Raw genomic sequence first — 15,839 nt, 5'->3', positions numbered from 1 at the left:
GGATTGATTTATTGTACAGAGCACTGATTTCGACTTAATAATACTGTGTATTCTCTGGCCGCATGGTCAGTAGTTTTGGCACTATTTGAATATCAGTCGGTTGATTTTCAAAGTAAAAAAAAAAAAGACTTCACCTATCGCTGAGCGTTTTTTTTTTCTTTTTTGAGTTCTCTGTTTTCTTGTTTACATAAAGCATTTTGGGAATAGTGCCTACTAATTGTGTCTTATGGGCTACATGTAGTAGGCCTACATGTACATGTAGGGGCCTACTTCTGGAGACGCATGCCATAGCTGTGCAAATTTATACTAACAGAATAGTGTTCTGGTTTGCATAATATTATACCCGCGAATAGAAAAAATAATAAAATAATAAGAAACACAATAAGTCAAAGCTATATAAGAGAGAACGAAATAAAGTGAAATATTTTTAAAAATCGCAATTTGCTCTGCGAGCACTGAGCAGTTTTGATTGTGTTAGATGTACCGATCAATTGTTTGCAGGTTGCTGCGCTGTAATTGATGACGTCATCATTTATTGTGCAAGGTGCTTGTAAAAGAAATTCGAAGGTATGGAAATTTTACAATATTTGAGCGTTATTGATTCGATAATTGCTGTACACAGAACATTTCTTGTATACTCATTTCTTGTACTTGCTTAAAATTGCAGCTTTTTTCCTCATATTGAGTGAGTAATAGTAATTTTAATGTACTAGTATTGGAGTGCATGTACATGTATTTCTACAAGGTGCAAGACTTATCAGTGCTACAGTTATGACTATTAAAAGAGTATACCAAGCAAATTGGATGCAACAACAAACAAGGAAATTCTTGATACTGTCATACACGTAACTTTATCTTTCAGAAGTGAGGTTTTCCAGTACATTACTGCCTCATGTATCATGTGTGTACGGATGCATTTGTGTAGACCCAGATAGTAGTGAAGGCCACTCCAGACTGAAGGAAGATGTCCGAAAAGTAAACTTGCATTATTATTATTTGAATTTCGTCATCAAGTTCAATATTTTTCTAGACTTACGTACATGTAGGAGGATTAAATACAACCAATTAAAATAAAGATATGTTTAACTTGTCAGAGGTAAAATAAAACATTGAATGATTTCAGACTCTAATCTCACCATCAGAAATTATGACGTGGAATGTGTACTGAAAATATTGACAAATAAACCAGAGACTTGGTCATTGTAAATTCTTTAATACATAAGTTAATGCATTGTTTACCTTGTAAATGTTATAACACATTCAAATATGGTACATATACTCCCTAAAAATATCAATGTAGTATATGTACATTTGTTAATTCCTACTGTTACAAGAATTAGGGTTGATTTAACCACAGTGATTGCAATCTTCAAAGTTTCACAGATATACTTAGATTGTATTGAAGGATGAATGAGGAATTTATTAATTTCTTTCCTTGTTTCAAGTTCATCAGAATTCACCGATGCCACGAGGAATTCTGGCTCGTCTCGCCCATCCTCTGATATCAGCGGCACCAATGTTCCTCTGGTTTTGATCAGTGCTTACGAGGAACAACTGAAGAGAAATAAATTAGGAAAGCCTTTACCCAAGGTAATATTTTGGTCATAACTTTTATAATATTGGCTTCTTTACTTTTTTATCAGAAGGAAGATTAAATGAAGAGAAACTAGTTTGGAAAATCTTAATTATAGAAACCCCAGTAGCTGTGATATTTGAATCACCAATGTCTATATGCAAAAACATCTTAATTCCTTTGAAGTCCACAGTCCAGGCAGAAACTATATGTTATTCTTAAAGTCTCTCTTATTACTGAAAATTACTTATTTTGGCTGAAGTAGGGGATTTTTAAAAGTCATTTTAATTGAAATTATTAATTTTGCTTACATATTACAGCTATTTGGCAAATTAAACCTGACTGTAGAGTGGGCTTGAACTGCGTTGGTTTTGGTTTGTCATATTTTCTTAAAGTATCAGTATACCATGTTTATAATCAGTTTTAATTTACTGTATGTGAAAGTGAAGTTTGATGTATGACTTCAAATTTTAGCTCCCTTCTGCCAGATTTTGCTACACAAACTGGCATGAGTTGCCGCACACTGATCTCCATGGCAACCAGCTGCATGCTCCGAGGGTCAGAGAAGGTAAGTGTCCATTTATTTGTTGTCATGGCAACATGCATTCATAGTATCCCCTATTAAATACCAGTACTTGCACAAGCACAAAATTCTAATTTGTGAGTTTTATTGTTAAAAGTGGAGCTGATGTGTCTGATTTCTTATGTTACATCTTAAATCTCTGGGTTTAGCTTTCAAAAAACTGAATGGATTGACTGAATTTATGCAATAATTATTATAGGTTATTTCTAGATAAAAATTTCTCCATTAGTTGAAAAATTATATAAATTAATTTCCTTTTGGAATGATTTTCTGCTCTATCCATGCTGCCCCGAACTTTATTGAAAAATCATTGGTGTTTAACATTGTTTTATTTTTGTCCTTTTGTTCCCACAGCCCCAGAGGAAAAAGAAATGACCTTCTACTCGGCCAAGGACGCCAGTGACCGACCACTCCATCATTCCAGGCAAGGCAAGGAGAGGATGGACTACAGAGATAAGACAGAAAACTGGGAACAGGCAGAGGTAAGGGTGGATTAGACTATAGAGTTAAAACTGAAAACTGTTTTTCCAATTTGAATCTGATTTTTGCTTAGCTGTTCTTCAACTATAGCAACACTCATTGTAAGGCCACCAACCTATTTTTGCCTAATTTCTTTGAATTCTCACAACCCAAAATTCTGTCTTTATTTTGTTCAAAGTCAAATATTAATTTAATAAACCAATGTGTGATTTTACAAATGATTTTTTCAGGTCTGCAACCTTTCCTTCCAAGAGCTATCGGATGCATACCAGAGAGAGAATTTTAAGCGTATCCTGAAGCGTTTGCTGAGAGTCCAGGATCTGATCCTAGTGGAAGACAAACTGACAGAGCTCAGCAGCTTTTCTTTTCCACTGTAAGTTAGCCTTACTCAACATTTGAAGAAAATTATATTTCTAGTATTATTGGTTACTAGAAGAAATTGATCAGTTGTGTGTGGCAAAGCTATGTTTTGTTAATAAAAAGTGTTAAATTATAGCCTGTTTGAGGAGAAGATGGTCCATTATACATCCACACTTCTTGTTAAGATTCTCTGTAAACCCCACTCTCAACATAATTGAGGTAATTTTTAACAACCTGTTTCAAAATACTGGCTAGTACTTAAAGAGTCGTTGTAGTACTTTAAGATGATACGACATTTTTGAGCAGCTTACATGATTCTTGTATCTTGCTTGTAAGTGCCTTGGGGTCATAATGCATTTTATAGTGATTAAGTTGGTTTTAAAATTTGCAGAATACAAGTATATCTGACCCTTCATCTTTCCATTTCAGCTGCACCCATCTGAATCTTAACAGAAATTATATTTCTTCTTTCAAGGTGAGTTTTTTTTCCCTTTTTTTAAAGACATATTGTGGTTACATACTTGTATATACAGTTTTGAGAAATAGTAATATGTATGCTGGTTACATCTAGTTGATTTTACTGCAGCTTATAATGAGTGATAATTCAAACTTTTAAATGTGTTTTTTTGTAAGAATAATGAAGTGTGATAATTTCATATTTTCAAAGTGATATACTACAGTTATGTCTCTTCCAGGATCTTCCCAAAATTCCACGTATCCAGTACTTGACTATATCAGATAATAACATAGTGAACCTGAATGGATTGGATAATTTGAGGAAAACAGAGCTAAGAGAATTAAACCTCAAGAGAAACCCTGTGGCTTTTACTGAAAATTATAGACCAAGGTACCCTTTGATATATAATTTTTTTTCTTTTTGTTATTTATGTACATATTTATTTTTGTAATGTTATGTCTTATTTTATTGTTAACTATGTTAATTTTCCAAAACTGTTTACAAATTTCATTAAAAAATTGTTATTAGAGACCATATTAATCCTAACAGTTATTTTTAAAAAACTGTTTAAAAAATTTCTTATCCTCAAAATTACAAACAAACTAAAAAAATAATAATAATCTAATTTTTTTCAGGGTGTTTAAAATTTTACCACAGCTGAAAGTGCTGGATGATATCCCCAAGCTTCCGTCTGATGAAGTTTTTGATGAAGAAGGTCCACAGTCAGAGGGAGGATGTCTCATTTCATAAGATGCAGCCTCACTAGAAGTCAGATGGACTTTAAGACAGTTTAAATATTCAGGAGTTTTACTTATATGAAAGAAATCTTGATGTTCACGAGCATAGAACGTGGAAGAAATTCATTGGGACATTGGGATTAGTTTTGTGTTACATTTGGCAAGTCGGATTTCTCACTTTGTACTTAAATTGTCTCTTTTATAACTATGGGTGTAAACCAATACATTTCAATTTGTGATTATTAATAATTACACAATTTAAATATTTAATATATTAAAATAATTAGAAATTGTAATTATTATTATTTTTCATATAATGTACCACACAATATTTTTAATAGATAATTTTTAATCTTTCACATTACTTCATCTAGCAATGAATTTTATATAAATATTTTTCAGTCTTAAAATGTCAAATTTTATTAAAATGCAATGTTCATACAGAATGTACAACACAGATGTCTTCAACGTTACACATTCCGAAAATACAGTACGTCATTGAACTCTTCAAACTGCAAAACCTTTAGTCCAAATTAATTTTTGTCAGTTGGGGTGTTTTCTTGTTCAAGCTAGTTTTACAGTTGGCAAACTTTATTTCAGCCGACTTAAGCTTTGATAGTAGAGTTTACGTAATGATATTTCAATCTTAACTGCTAATTCTATGCACATATCTTTCATTGACTGTATAACAACTATGTTACATAGTTTGTTTGTAAAACTGTAGGTTTAATTATTAATCCTCGGCTAATGTGATTTGAAGTTCTGTTCCGTCCTGGCATGGCATGCCATATTGCTTGCTGGCTGGTTCCAGCGGATTTTTACAAAAAGTTGCAAATCTGTGTTACTGGGTAGAAATAAATCTGATCTATTCTATTCTGAATCATTTTTTTTTTATGAGTGAGATGTTCTGATGAGTGTTTGAGAATGTGCCCTTATGGGAGAAAATTATCCGAGTTTCATCATAATGAGAGTGGGCCAAAATGTGTTCTCCTATCTCTCACAACCCACTGTGACAGAGGCTTTACATTCTCGCAATTCCACTGTGTTAACTTGAATTTAAACTTTTTTTACACCTGAGATTAGAATGACTTACATATGACACAATTAAGCCCTCTTATAAAGACTTTACTTTTATATAAACAAATGCCCTCACGGTCAATGACTTAAAGCTTGTATTTTTTTTCATGCATTTTGTACATGAGAGACAAAAATCACTGCTACATTAACAGTTCTGCTTTCATCAAACAGAGATGGATCTTTCATTACTGTAACACAATTCCTTGTCAAAACTGTCACTGGAATATGTGACCTATTCAAGAAGAATTCTGTATGGACACCAGCATAACAGTCACATTGTCTGCACTGAGCTTCCTCACTGCCTCGTTGGCCACTCGCCCGCAGGCGGTCTCAAAGTCTGAGTGTAAACGTTCCTTTGATTTGGAATTTGCTGCATCACTACTTGCATGGAGCTGAAATACGACAAATTGGAAGTGCATTTTTCTTTGTTTTTTCTATATTTTATTTTATTTTATTTACTTTGCAGTTTTTAATTACAGGAGGATGGTGCTACTAAATCCAAGCAAAATTTAAACTGTCATAAACTGACACTTTACATATCGCTTCTCTGCTGATTAACAACAAATACTCTTAAAATGCTCATTTAGAAAACTGACTTCCACAATCATTAAAAATACAATGTTGTTCAATACAGAAGCCTCAAATATACGTACCTCTAAAATTCTATTTACAAATAAGACAGATTCTTCACTTTTGAATGTTTTCCATAGGCCATCACAAGCTATCAAAATGTACCTAAAATAATAGCAAAACTCGAGTCAATGTAAGCACTGTGACAGATGTATTCACTAAGTTACATGGATCCTAGAGTAAATGATAATTTAGTAATTATATAAAGTAACTTTAAAACTTAGAAAGTCCTTAAATGCAACTTGTTTTTAAATGACAATAGTGAGAGTTTTGGCTGGCAATAAAGATAGAAGTCCAGTATTGTAACCTTAGAACACTACATAAAAAATCGAATAAAGAAAAATCTTTGGAAAAAATAACATTTTGATTTTTATTGTTTCACTATTTACCTGTCATTATTGGTCAGCTGACATCTCTTGACATCTGGGATACACGTGACACCGTGGGCTTTGTAAGGACCGTCACCCAGTGACCGGGACACCTCCAGTATTCCCATCACACGCCCATCCCTGGAGACAAATAGACCACAGTTAGCTGTGACAGTGTGTTAGGTCAGACAATGTGTTGTTATACAGTGTGTTAGGTGTGACAATGTGTTGTTATACAGTGTGTTAGGTGTGACATTGTGTTAGTTGTGACAGGGTATTATGTAACAATTTTTTTGTGTTAATATAAATATGCTCTATATGTTGTACATTGTACAATTTTTAGGTCAAATTACTCTTTTAAAATTAGACGTGTTTACTCTCATCTTCCCCTTAAACAAAACTTTTGAAAGGTGGGAAATTTCACAACCAATAATACACTCCTGTATAAATAACAGAAATATATAAACAAATAATGAAAACATATCAATCAATCAATATACAACACAAAGTCATATATGTCAATGTTTCTAAGTTAAAAAAGCCATACTTAACATTGCCCCCTGCTTTCTGTATTCTCATCCGTTCTTCATACTGTGTTGGATTGTGGTCTTTGGTGAGAGGAACTGCCATATAGGACTTCTTCTCTTCACTGTATCTGCACAGAATGGCCTAAAATACAAAAAAAAATTATTTCACAGATCAGACAAATGTGATAATTGAATGTACTTAAAACATAACTTACTAATGGAACTGAAAGATAAACTTGTTAATTGTTCTTTGATAATTTGATAGTGATTGTAAAATATTTAATAAATATGCTCATTTTGCAACAAATAATCAGATCATCTAGTACAGTGGTGACAAAATGCTGCAACAACATGACAAACCTTAACACTGTGTCACATTCAACACAGTTTGCCTCACCTAAAAAAAAAAACACTGTACTTCCACACCTGACTAATGTCACATCCAACACAATGCATCATTCTTTGCACAATATATCACACCTAACACACTGCTGATGACTCATCTTACTGTAATCAAGCCAGTTGGCTATATAGAATGTGTCGCAACTAACACAATGTGTCACACCTAATGCAGTATGTCACACCTAACACACAACAACACCTAACTGACAAGGACTCACCTTACTGTCCCCAAGGTTGGCTATATACAACGTGTTGTTGATCACCAGAACTGCCACTGCTGTAGTGCCATCTTTCCATGAAGGTTTCCTTCATTACAAGAAATAAATCAGTACTTTTTATCATTATTAATATTTAAATGCAGTATCTTTCAAAGCAGTATATGAACATGTATCATGCTGGTATATACAATTGTAAAAAGGATCATATGGTTCTAATTTAATGTGTTTTCCAACTTTAACTGCTGGACGATACTTTCCCTTGCACTTCAACTGTTCAATAATGATAATAATAAACTTTATTCAGTGCAATGCATGCAAGTTACACGTACATTTTCCCATTAATGCACATGTAGTACAGTGCATGAGAAAATGAGCCAGAGTATCCGTATGCCCTACTGTATACTGGAACAATGCAGTGGGCTTAGTAATGATAACTAGCAATATGATGTCCAAACCTACCTGGCTGTTGCTAACTTTAAGAAATCATCATTTGTCTTTTTAAATGCCTCTATTAGCTGCCTTTTGATGTCCTTCTCAACTTGAGCTATATCACCTGGGAAAACAAAGTCAAGAAATTCTGGGAATCTATAAAGATTGCGGGATACAACTCAAAAAGTGCAGTCCTCATAATGTTTGACCATGTCAGTTGCATATTACATATAAAGAATGTACATCAGTGAAATTGTGGAAATGCAGTGCTTGGCTGAGTATTCAATTCCTGTATCAGACTAAGTCACTTACAAACATCTCAACTAAGACCTAACACTTAAAATAAACTCCGACTTTTTATCAACAAGTACAAGACAGAATGAAAGGTGTTGACTCTCCCCTACCCAGAACCATCCCCCTGCTTCTTCTTATTATAAGTGAAAGAATTTAGGGTCAAGTTATTTACAATTCCTTAACATCCCTACTTATCAAAATTAATTGCAAGCATACCTCAGCAATTACACAATATTACAAGTGCCTTTCTCATCTAAGACTTACCTTTGGGAAATTTACATGCAATATTTTTGTGGAGGTGGGTGGCAGCATACTTGGAAGCTCTGTCGCCGCCGTGTCCATCAAACACAGCAAAATATGCAACTCTAGTGCTGAAAATGGAATTATTATATTGCATTCAATTTCAATTCAACTAATTTCAAAAGATGGCAGGTTTTCTGATGAGCTATTGAATGAATAAGGGGGAATGGTCATATTGTGACTGAAACTGGTCTATGTAACAGAGTTGATTCAGTATTTTTTTTTTGGTGGGGGAGGGGGGGTGATGTAAATATGTTCATGTTATATTTTGAATTTGCATACTGCTAAGCCATATGAAGATTAAACTAAGTCTAAAATCAGTTAAATAACTTGGACCTGAACCCTGTATGGTGTTTGGATGGTAAATTATACTTACAGGACTGTTGACTCAAAAAAAAAGTTTTTTAAATCATATTTGCATTTTTTCAACAAATATCTCACACACAATATCTTTAATGAGAGATGCTCACATGCTACTATCTACGACCCCAATCTCCGGTAACAGATCCTCAGTAAGATAGTGTGCATCTTGCATGTCCTCACGCTCTCCTTTTCTGTCCGCCACAAAACCTTTCAGCATGTACATTCCACCTGTGACAGAGACAAGAAATAATAACAACAAAAAATAAGAAGAAAGGAGATATCAAAAAGAAAAATTCTCAAAGTGTTAGGATATTGCAAATCCAAAATGAAGCTGACACTGGGTAAAAATATTGAAAGCTCTATTAAAATCAATTTGCATTCATGGGAGTTTTTTAAACTTACATAATTAGTCTTATGATTTGCCTCCTTTGCTTTTAAATAACATTATTTATCGATATTTAGTGATAAATAAAATGATAATAATCCCTTCCTCAGCACAAAGTTTGATATGTTAAAACCTTGTCAAACAATTTATTCACACACTGAGGTTGCATTGAAACTTATTTCAAAACAAAATTCACATATTCCATTGTGCCTTTCCTCAAAGATGGAGGATATATTTTAAAAAATCCCCCCATAAAGCTAGGTGCCTTTGAGGGCATAAAAAACCAAATATCCACATTCAGACTTTCATCTCATCTTTACTATACTAGTACGCTACTTTAGAAGACAGGCAACTGTAATCACCATGTGTAAAAACATCTAAACTTTGTGCCACAGAATACAAACTTGTCAAATGAATAAACCTATTAATTTCTTGCTCCCTGCCTCAGCATTGGTCCTCTCTTGAGCACAGGTCTCTGTAGTGTCATTTTCTGAAAGGGCCCCATCCTGTGATTCATCTAACTTTCTTTTCTTCCCTCTGTCTCCTTCACCATATTCTACATGCTGTGTGTCATCTTTCTGACTGGCATTGGGGGGAAGGTCACTGCTATTGGGAGGCAGGGCAATCATATTAGGGGGCAGACCACTGCTATTGGGGGGCAGATCATCAAACAGACCCCCTCCCCCAGTACCCTGTGTCATAGAGGCATAGTTGCCCCTCACCCCCCTCCAGACAGCTTGACTGGGATTAAAGCCAGACTTGGACCACCTAGGGGCTTGCCCTGGGGGATTCTTCTCTGTGATACTTGTACATGTGGTCTCTGGCTTGTTGTTCTTAGTTTCTGCAAAAAAATTGTTATTAAAAGTAAACCAGCATACTGTGAAGCATTTATTCTTAGCAGATACATATTGGTAATATTGATACTAATAAATATATTGAGTATATTCAATCCAGTGTGTAAGACTGCCGGCTGAATGACAAGGGGAGAAGGAGAGAAGAGGGAGAGAGGAGAGGGGTGGAGAGGGGGAAGGGCAGTCCACCACCATGTACCAGCTTGAGAACTTAAAAAAAAACAAATTATATTTATATATTTTTATAGCCTTTTCCTCTCTCCAAATCCATCATAAGATCTTCTTTCAATCAGCATACTGAAGATGATTACCACAAACAGTACCCCCCCCCCCCCACACACACACACACAGAGGAGCACACACACACACATTTTTCAGCCTTCATTGTGCAGGACCTGATATGCTTTTTATTCCTACTAGTATTTAAAGTAGTGCTGTAAACAAAAACCAATGAAAACGATGCATACTACAGTAGTATTACGCACAGTACAGTATACTAGTACATGAATTATAATATAATATAGTTATTGTACAGTACTGCATTGTTCCAGTATACAGTAGCACTGGCTCATTTTCTCATGCACTGTACCACACGTGCATTAATGGGAAAATGTACATGAAACTTACATGTACATGCATTGCACTGAATATAATTATCTACTAAGTTCATCTGCCTAGCAAAACTGTATTTTGGCTTTGAAGAATGCTATATGCAAGCAGGATGGCGAGAGCGTGTGGGAGAGAGGGGAGAGAGAGAGAGAAACTCACCTGGTTCCGGTAGGTCACCAAATAGGTCCATTTTCACGAAAACTACAATGCCTGGTACATTTACAACAACTGCAGTCACTGCAACTGCTTACCGCCTCCACTAGGCCAGCATGGCGGATTAGCTAAGAGTTTGCAATCACGTGACTAGGGAATTCCCTAGTGACGTCATAACACTAGAAACCTCGACGATTCATGATTAATCCTCACTCCCACATTGCGTTCTTTTCTGTGAGAGGAGTTCAAGACTTAGAATCTGGGAATCTCCTTTTTTTACCAATACATTCTCAACTGTTTTCGAGTTCACCCAAACAATTAGTAACCAACTGTACGTACATGTATGTACAATAACATGTACAATTGTAAAAGACATTTTGAACACTTTGTGTTTTATAATGCAGGTAGCAATGCAGGCTCTCCTGGGTCCGAGCAAATAACATTTTACATAAAAAAAGGTATAGTTTAGAATAAGTGATCGATTTGACAACTTATTGCTGTTCATTATCATGAAGTCAATAATAATTATTTTCTCCTTACTTAAAAGTTCTAAAAACGATGCTTAGCTGTGGAATCAATGGGGATGTCTATCCTGTACCAGCTACGCCACAGGTGTAATTTAAATTGCGTCAACAACTAACCTGGGATGGCGCCATGTATGTCAGAAAAGTTTGTTTTTTTTTTTCAAAAGTTACGTAGCCGCTATAATCATGCGTTTTGTTTTTAAGTCCCCCCCCCCCCCCCTGCCGACATATGAAATGGCAAAGACTAATAAAAACTCTCATCGTGCTCTATAACGTCACAGGCGAAGTCAAAATTAATCTCAATGTAACACAAAATGGAAATAAAAGAATCTGAAGTCATCTAACTAGGAAGGTTTCTGACAGGCAGTAGGCCTACCACGATACGCTTTGCATATGAGGCCTGTCAGTTCTTAAAAAAAAAACTGAACCTCAACTTCAAATAACCCTGGATCTGCCCTTGCTAGGACCACCATAACTGTCACACCTGACTTCCACGTCAGTCACACAGCAAAACATTAGGCAGGTTGACACGTCTCAGTCTGAAAATCAGGTATGTAAGTTTCCTTGTTTTTATTTATGCCTCCTCGATGCTTTTGATTTTGTAAAATTTGTGATCTCAAATCAGAAGTATTGGTCACAAATGTAGTAATGTATTATAGCAGTGGAATCAAGGTCTTACTGGAGTCTGCACAACTGTTAAAGTGGGAGGGGCATGGTTTCACAGTTCATACAGAATTATGGCAAGGAGTTTTAAAACTCCTTGATTATATATACAGTAAGTACACGTACCGGTTATGTGCATGTATACAGGTTTGAAAGTTTCTTAATAATTTGATAGTCTTTACACAATCTTTTAATTTATTTATGTATTTAATAGATGTGTTATTATGTACTTTGAGGGTCATAGGTAAGATAAAATTTAAAATTATCATGTTTTACCCTCAGTAAATAAAATTTAATAAATAAAATAATAAATTAATTAATTGTCATGCATGTACCCGTAGCCTACGTTGTTTCTTAGACGACCCTTATAATTTACACTTAATTTCTTGTATTTTTCTCAAATAAACAAGAGAATGTCGTTTTCAATACTTGTGGTAGAAATAAATTATTGGTACCTGTAGTACTCTCAAGGGTTTCTCACAATTGCCCATTAATTCTGCACTTTTGGCAATAGGTAAAGGTTTTATGTATGAAAGCGAGAAAGGTATTTCTATTATTTATTTTGAAATTTGTGAAAATAATGTACATGTACAAAGCCTTTGCACAGGTGACATTATTCCCATACTTACCCCCATATTTGACTGACCATAACATGCACTAACACTGGCCTTTTATTCCAATCACTATCATTCCTGTCACACTAACCATGACACCATTATCATTACCAGGTTGACAGGTTTCATACTGACAGCGGTGTTAATGTTCAGTCTAAAATGCCCATTCTACGCCATGCTTAGGCAGATATTAAATACGATGATTTTTTTTTACTATGAAAAATCAAGCGTTTTCAAACTTATGTAAAAATTGTTATCGCTTAGTAATGTTTCGCAATTTAATAATCCAGGAAAATTCTAAAAATATGCATCCTAACTAAGATTAGAGTCGTTTTGATGACTTGTTATTACTATTACTATCACTATGTTTATTATTTTTATTACTACATTTGTAGTAATTTTGTGTCACATTGTGTTACTCAGCATATTATGCCACATGTCATCTTAAGAGTGACGCCATAATTGCGATTTTGTGATAAAAATGGAAAAATCGGTTTCTCAAATTGCTCCTTAAACTGAACACCGTTTTAACGCTAATTTAATGACACTATTTAGTACTCCAAAACTCCGTCAGCGATTTTTCTTAAAGGCCTGTGTTCAGATTTTATCGTTGATACGGCAAAATAATGCCTTTGTTTAATACAAATGTGTAATTAGAGGCTCATTACTCCTAAACAAAAACATTTAAAACAAAATGGCGGCACGGGATTGAACCCCATACACTTGTGGTCAACTATGCCAATTTCGGTGATAAAATATTGTTCAGGGATAAAGTTACGCCCCATACTGGGTGCTACCTCACCTCAAAATAGAAAGATGTTAATTTGACGATAACAGCTTTGCCTTGTCGATGCTTATACATAGCAACGAGAAATATAAACGCTGATATTTTATAATTTCGAGGTTATTTTTGTTTTAAATCAGCACAAAGGTAGACGCACTATTGAATAATAAGGGGCAGGAAAAACCTCATTTTCGGTGTCTAGATGATAATAAACCTTTACAATATCCTTAAAGGGATAATAACTCTTCGTTTTGGCCAAAAAATGAATTTTCCTGGAGTAAGCAACAATTTTCCCATACTTACCAATGGTTAATGAATCCATTTTTACATTCAAAGTTAGTCCCTGTTTTTTTTCTAAAAAGTTTGGTTTTTTGTTAAAGTCTCTTAAGAGATTATAACAGAGTATAGCCATCAATGGAGGTCACGTGGTCTGAAGACAAGCTCAGATATCAGAATAATAGCTATAACTGCTGTTTTTGTCATAAAACAGAATACATTATATTTCTATGAGTTATTCACAATGTTTTATTGTGAAATATAGACCTCATACGAAGAGTTATTATCCCTTTAACTTGTGAGTTCCTTTTGCAACTATGTGTTTTCTCGTTTGTAGTTATCAGTTCAGCATTTACATCTTCAATTTGTGGTCTTCATTTCCATCAGGCGCTCATTTGCCTTAATAGGTTGTTTTAGAATTCAAAACATTGTGGTTAACTTGGAAAATAAAAGGCAATCAAAGTTATAGACACCTGTACTTGAAAACACGAATTACACACCGCTAAGTAAATGAATTAAATTACATTGTTAATTAAGAGACAGAAAGAAGGCGGAAACAATTTCCTCACACGTGTTTGATCCTTTTTCTTCTTTTTGTATACAAGAGATCGGTAAGGGACCGAAAACTGGCAATTACCCAGACAGCTGCACTAAATAATCCGAGAGAAACCAAACAGCAACTGCCGTAGGTACGTCTACCAGAGAGTTCTGTTCGATACAGATTCCGTTCCCATTAGTTTCAGATTCCGTTTCCCATTAGCCCAAGACATTGACCCACTTAATTCGCGGTACCTTCACTTGTATAAATCTAATGGCGGAGATGTGCGGATTCACCGTCAAACTGACGTCAAACTGTTTATTTTGCGAAACTTTTCAGGGTGCAAAAAACGCCGGTGCAATAATGGCAGTCAAGCATTTTTTTCTTTCTCATTATGCCAAGACCCATTCAGCAGAGACCAGATTGCCATTTTATTTTACCCTGTGTACATTTTCCTTCCAGAAGTTGAGATGAGGCGGAAACCTCTCCATTACGAACATATCTGGACCAAGATTTGTGTTCAGAAATATATGCTGTTGGTGCAGAGCGTTTGTCTTTTCGTCGAGGTGCTATTTATCATCGGAATATCACCAACATGGCCAACAGTGAATGTCAACCGCATCCTAGCTTGGAGTCCCAACAATACGCGAGGGACGTCTCCCACAAAATTGGTGTCTTTGTCTCTACTGCCAAGCGCTTCGTACGAAATCGTAAGACCACGAGATTACAGAAACATGGAAAGTAAACGATTTGTCTATATGGTGCAAGGGCCGAGTCAAATTGACATTAAAGGACTCGATGAAACAATTGACCGCGACGTCTTTTGGTTGACTTTTGGAAATAAATCTGGTGACATTTTTGCAGAAAGTTCAACAGCAGTTTCAGGAAGAAACGCCCTTTTACACTATGCTGTTAATTTGGCATCGCAGACTTTGAACGGTGGATACCTTTACTATATATTCATTGATGACGACATTGTTCTATCCTTGCGTAATGATGGAAACGTGAACTGGAAACCATGGGACCAAATGAAAAATAACACTTTTGAAAGATTTGAGGATTTTCTCCTGGACTTCAGACCGGCTGTAGGATACGTCCGGTTCCAGGATGACGGGAGGCAACCAACAAATCTTAGCAGGTCCACAGACCTCCATCACGATTTTGACGAGTGTTTTAACGCTTTCCATAAAGACACGTTATCATTTCTCCTTCCTTACGACACCCACTTTGACTACGACTCCTGGTACACGGGTGGCTGGATTGCCCGTCATCATATGGGGATGTTGTACCATTCCTACAGGATACAATGTAACTCTCTTTACATCGATAATACGAAGCATATGGGTCGGAATAATAGATACAAGGCCGGTTACGACTTTGCCAAGCCACGAGATTATATAAAAAGTTCGATTACGTCAAACGATTTGCAGAGATCAGTGCTGCAGGCAGACAGTGAGGGGAAAGGGCTTCAGCCTACAGGGCGCATGCCTGGTGAGCCAAAAGTTAAAAGGAATCACCCCTATTTGATCACCGATGAATTCATAGGTTCTAATTTTATAACAGATCATCCTATGATTCAAAAAATAATTTCCTGGAGAAAGACACCGGAAGTTGAAAAGATCCTGCGTTTGCACACAAGAAATA

At 35.4% G+C, this 15,839-nt stretch overlaps 2 protein-coding genes across 3 annotated transcripts; one reads left to right on the top strand and one right to left on the bottom strand.

Moving 5' to 3' along the window:
• The first annotated feature begins 497 nt into the window (after positions 1-497).
• On the top strand, positions 498-5,063 carry LOC106164504 (uncharacterized). 2 transcript variants are annotated; one of them, XM_013542442.2, is made up of 9 exons: positions 498-567; positions 863-975; positions 1,446-1,590; positions 2,048-2,141; positions 2,511-2,638; positions 2,867-3,009; positions 3,426-3,471; positions 3,692-3,843; positions 4,089-5,063. In XM_013542442.2, exons 2-9 carry the CDS (start codon positions 965-967, stop codon positions 4,201-4,203), a joined length of 834 nt encoding a protein of 277 aa, XP_013397896.1. In that variant the 5' UTR covers positions 498-567; positions 863-964; the 3' UTR covers positions 4,204-5,063. The 2 variants fall into 2 exon arrangements, with proteins under 2 accessions (XP_013397896.1, XP_086851412.1); XM_086995286.1 differs by having other exon boundaries at positions 539-557; positions 862-975.
• LOC106164502 (integrin-linked kinase-associated serine/threonine phosphatase 2C) lies at positions 4,585-10,962 on the bottom strand. The gene is made up of 10 exons (XM_013542441.2): positions 10,803-10,962; positions 9,605-10,024; positions 8,906-9,026; positions 8,400-8,506; positions 7,872-7,965; positions 7,413-7,500; positions 6,813-6,934; positions 6,287-6,406; positions 5,921-6,002; positions 4,585-5,659 (listed from the first exon to the last, which is right to left on the bottom strand). The coding sequence occupies exons 1-10, from the start codon at positions 10,831-10,833 to the stop codon at positions 5,504-5,506; spliced, it is 1,341 nt and encodes a 446-aa protein (XP_013397895.2). The 5' UTR covers positions 10,834-10,962; the 3' UTR covers positions 4,585-5,503.
• Positions 10,963-15,839: the final 4,877 nt, after the last annotated feature.

Source organism: Lingula anatina, chromosome 9 (genome assembly GCF_051362555.1).
Source record: "Lingula anatina isolate TDL-2025a chromosome 9, LinAna3.0, whole genome shotgun sequence".
In the NCBI taxonomy this organism is placed as follows: Eukaryota; Metazoa; Brachiopoda; class Lingulata; order Lingulida; family Lingulidae; genus Lingula; species Lingula anatina.
Note: the sequence above shows the minus strand (reverse complement) of the source record. Positions and strands in the feature narration are given on the sequence as shown.

Excerpts from the sequence above, each read along its gene's own strand:
- LOC106164504 (XM_013542442.2), top strand. Across the intron at positions 2,639-2,866 it reads AAAACTGGGAACAGGCAGAG|GTCTGCAACCTTTCCTTCCA; the intron begins GTAAGGGTGGAT and ends TGATTTTTTCAG. Across the intron at positions 3,010-3,425 it reads AGCAGCTTTTCTTTTCCACT|CTGCACCCATCTGAATCTTA; the intron begins GTAAGTTAGCCT and ends TTTCCATTTCAG.
- LOC106164502 (XM_013542441.2), bottom strand. The coding sequence starts at position 10,833 with ATGGACCTATTTGGTGACCTACCGGAACCAG. Across the intron at positions 6,935-7,412 it reads CCAACCTTGGGGACAGTAAG|GCCATTCTGTGCAGATACAG; the intron begins GTGAGTCCTTGT and ends TTTGTATTTTAG. Across the intron at positions 6,407-6,812 it reads AAAGCAGGGGGCAATGTTAA|GGATGGGCGTGTGATGGGAA; the intron begins GTATGGCTTTTT and ends ATTTGTCTCCAG.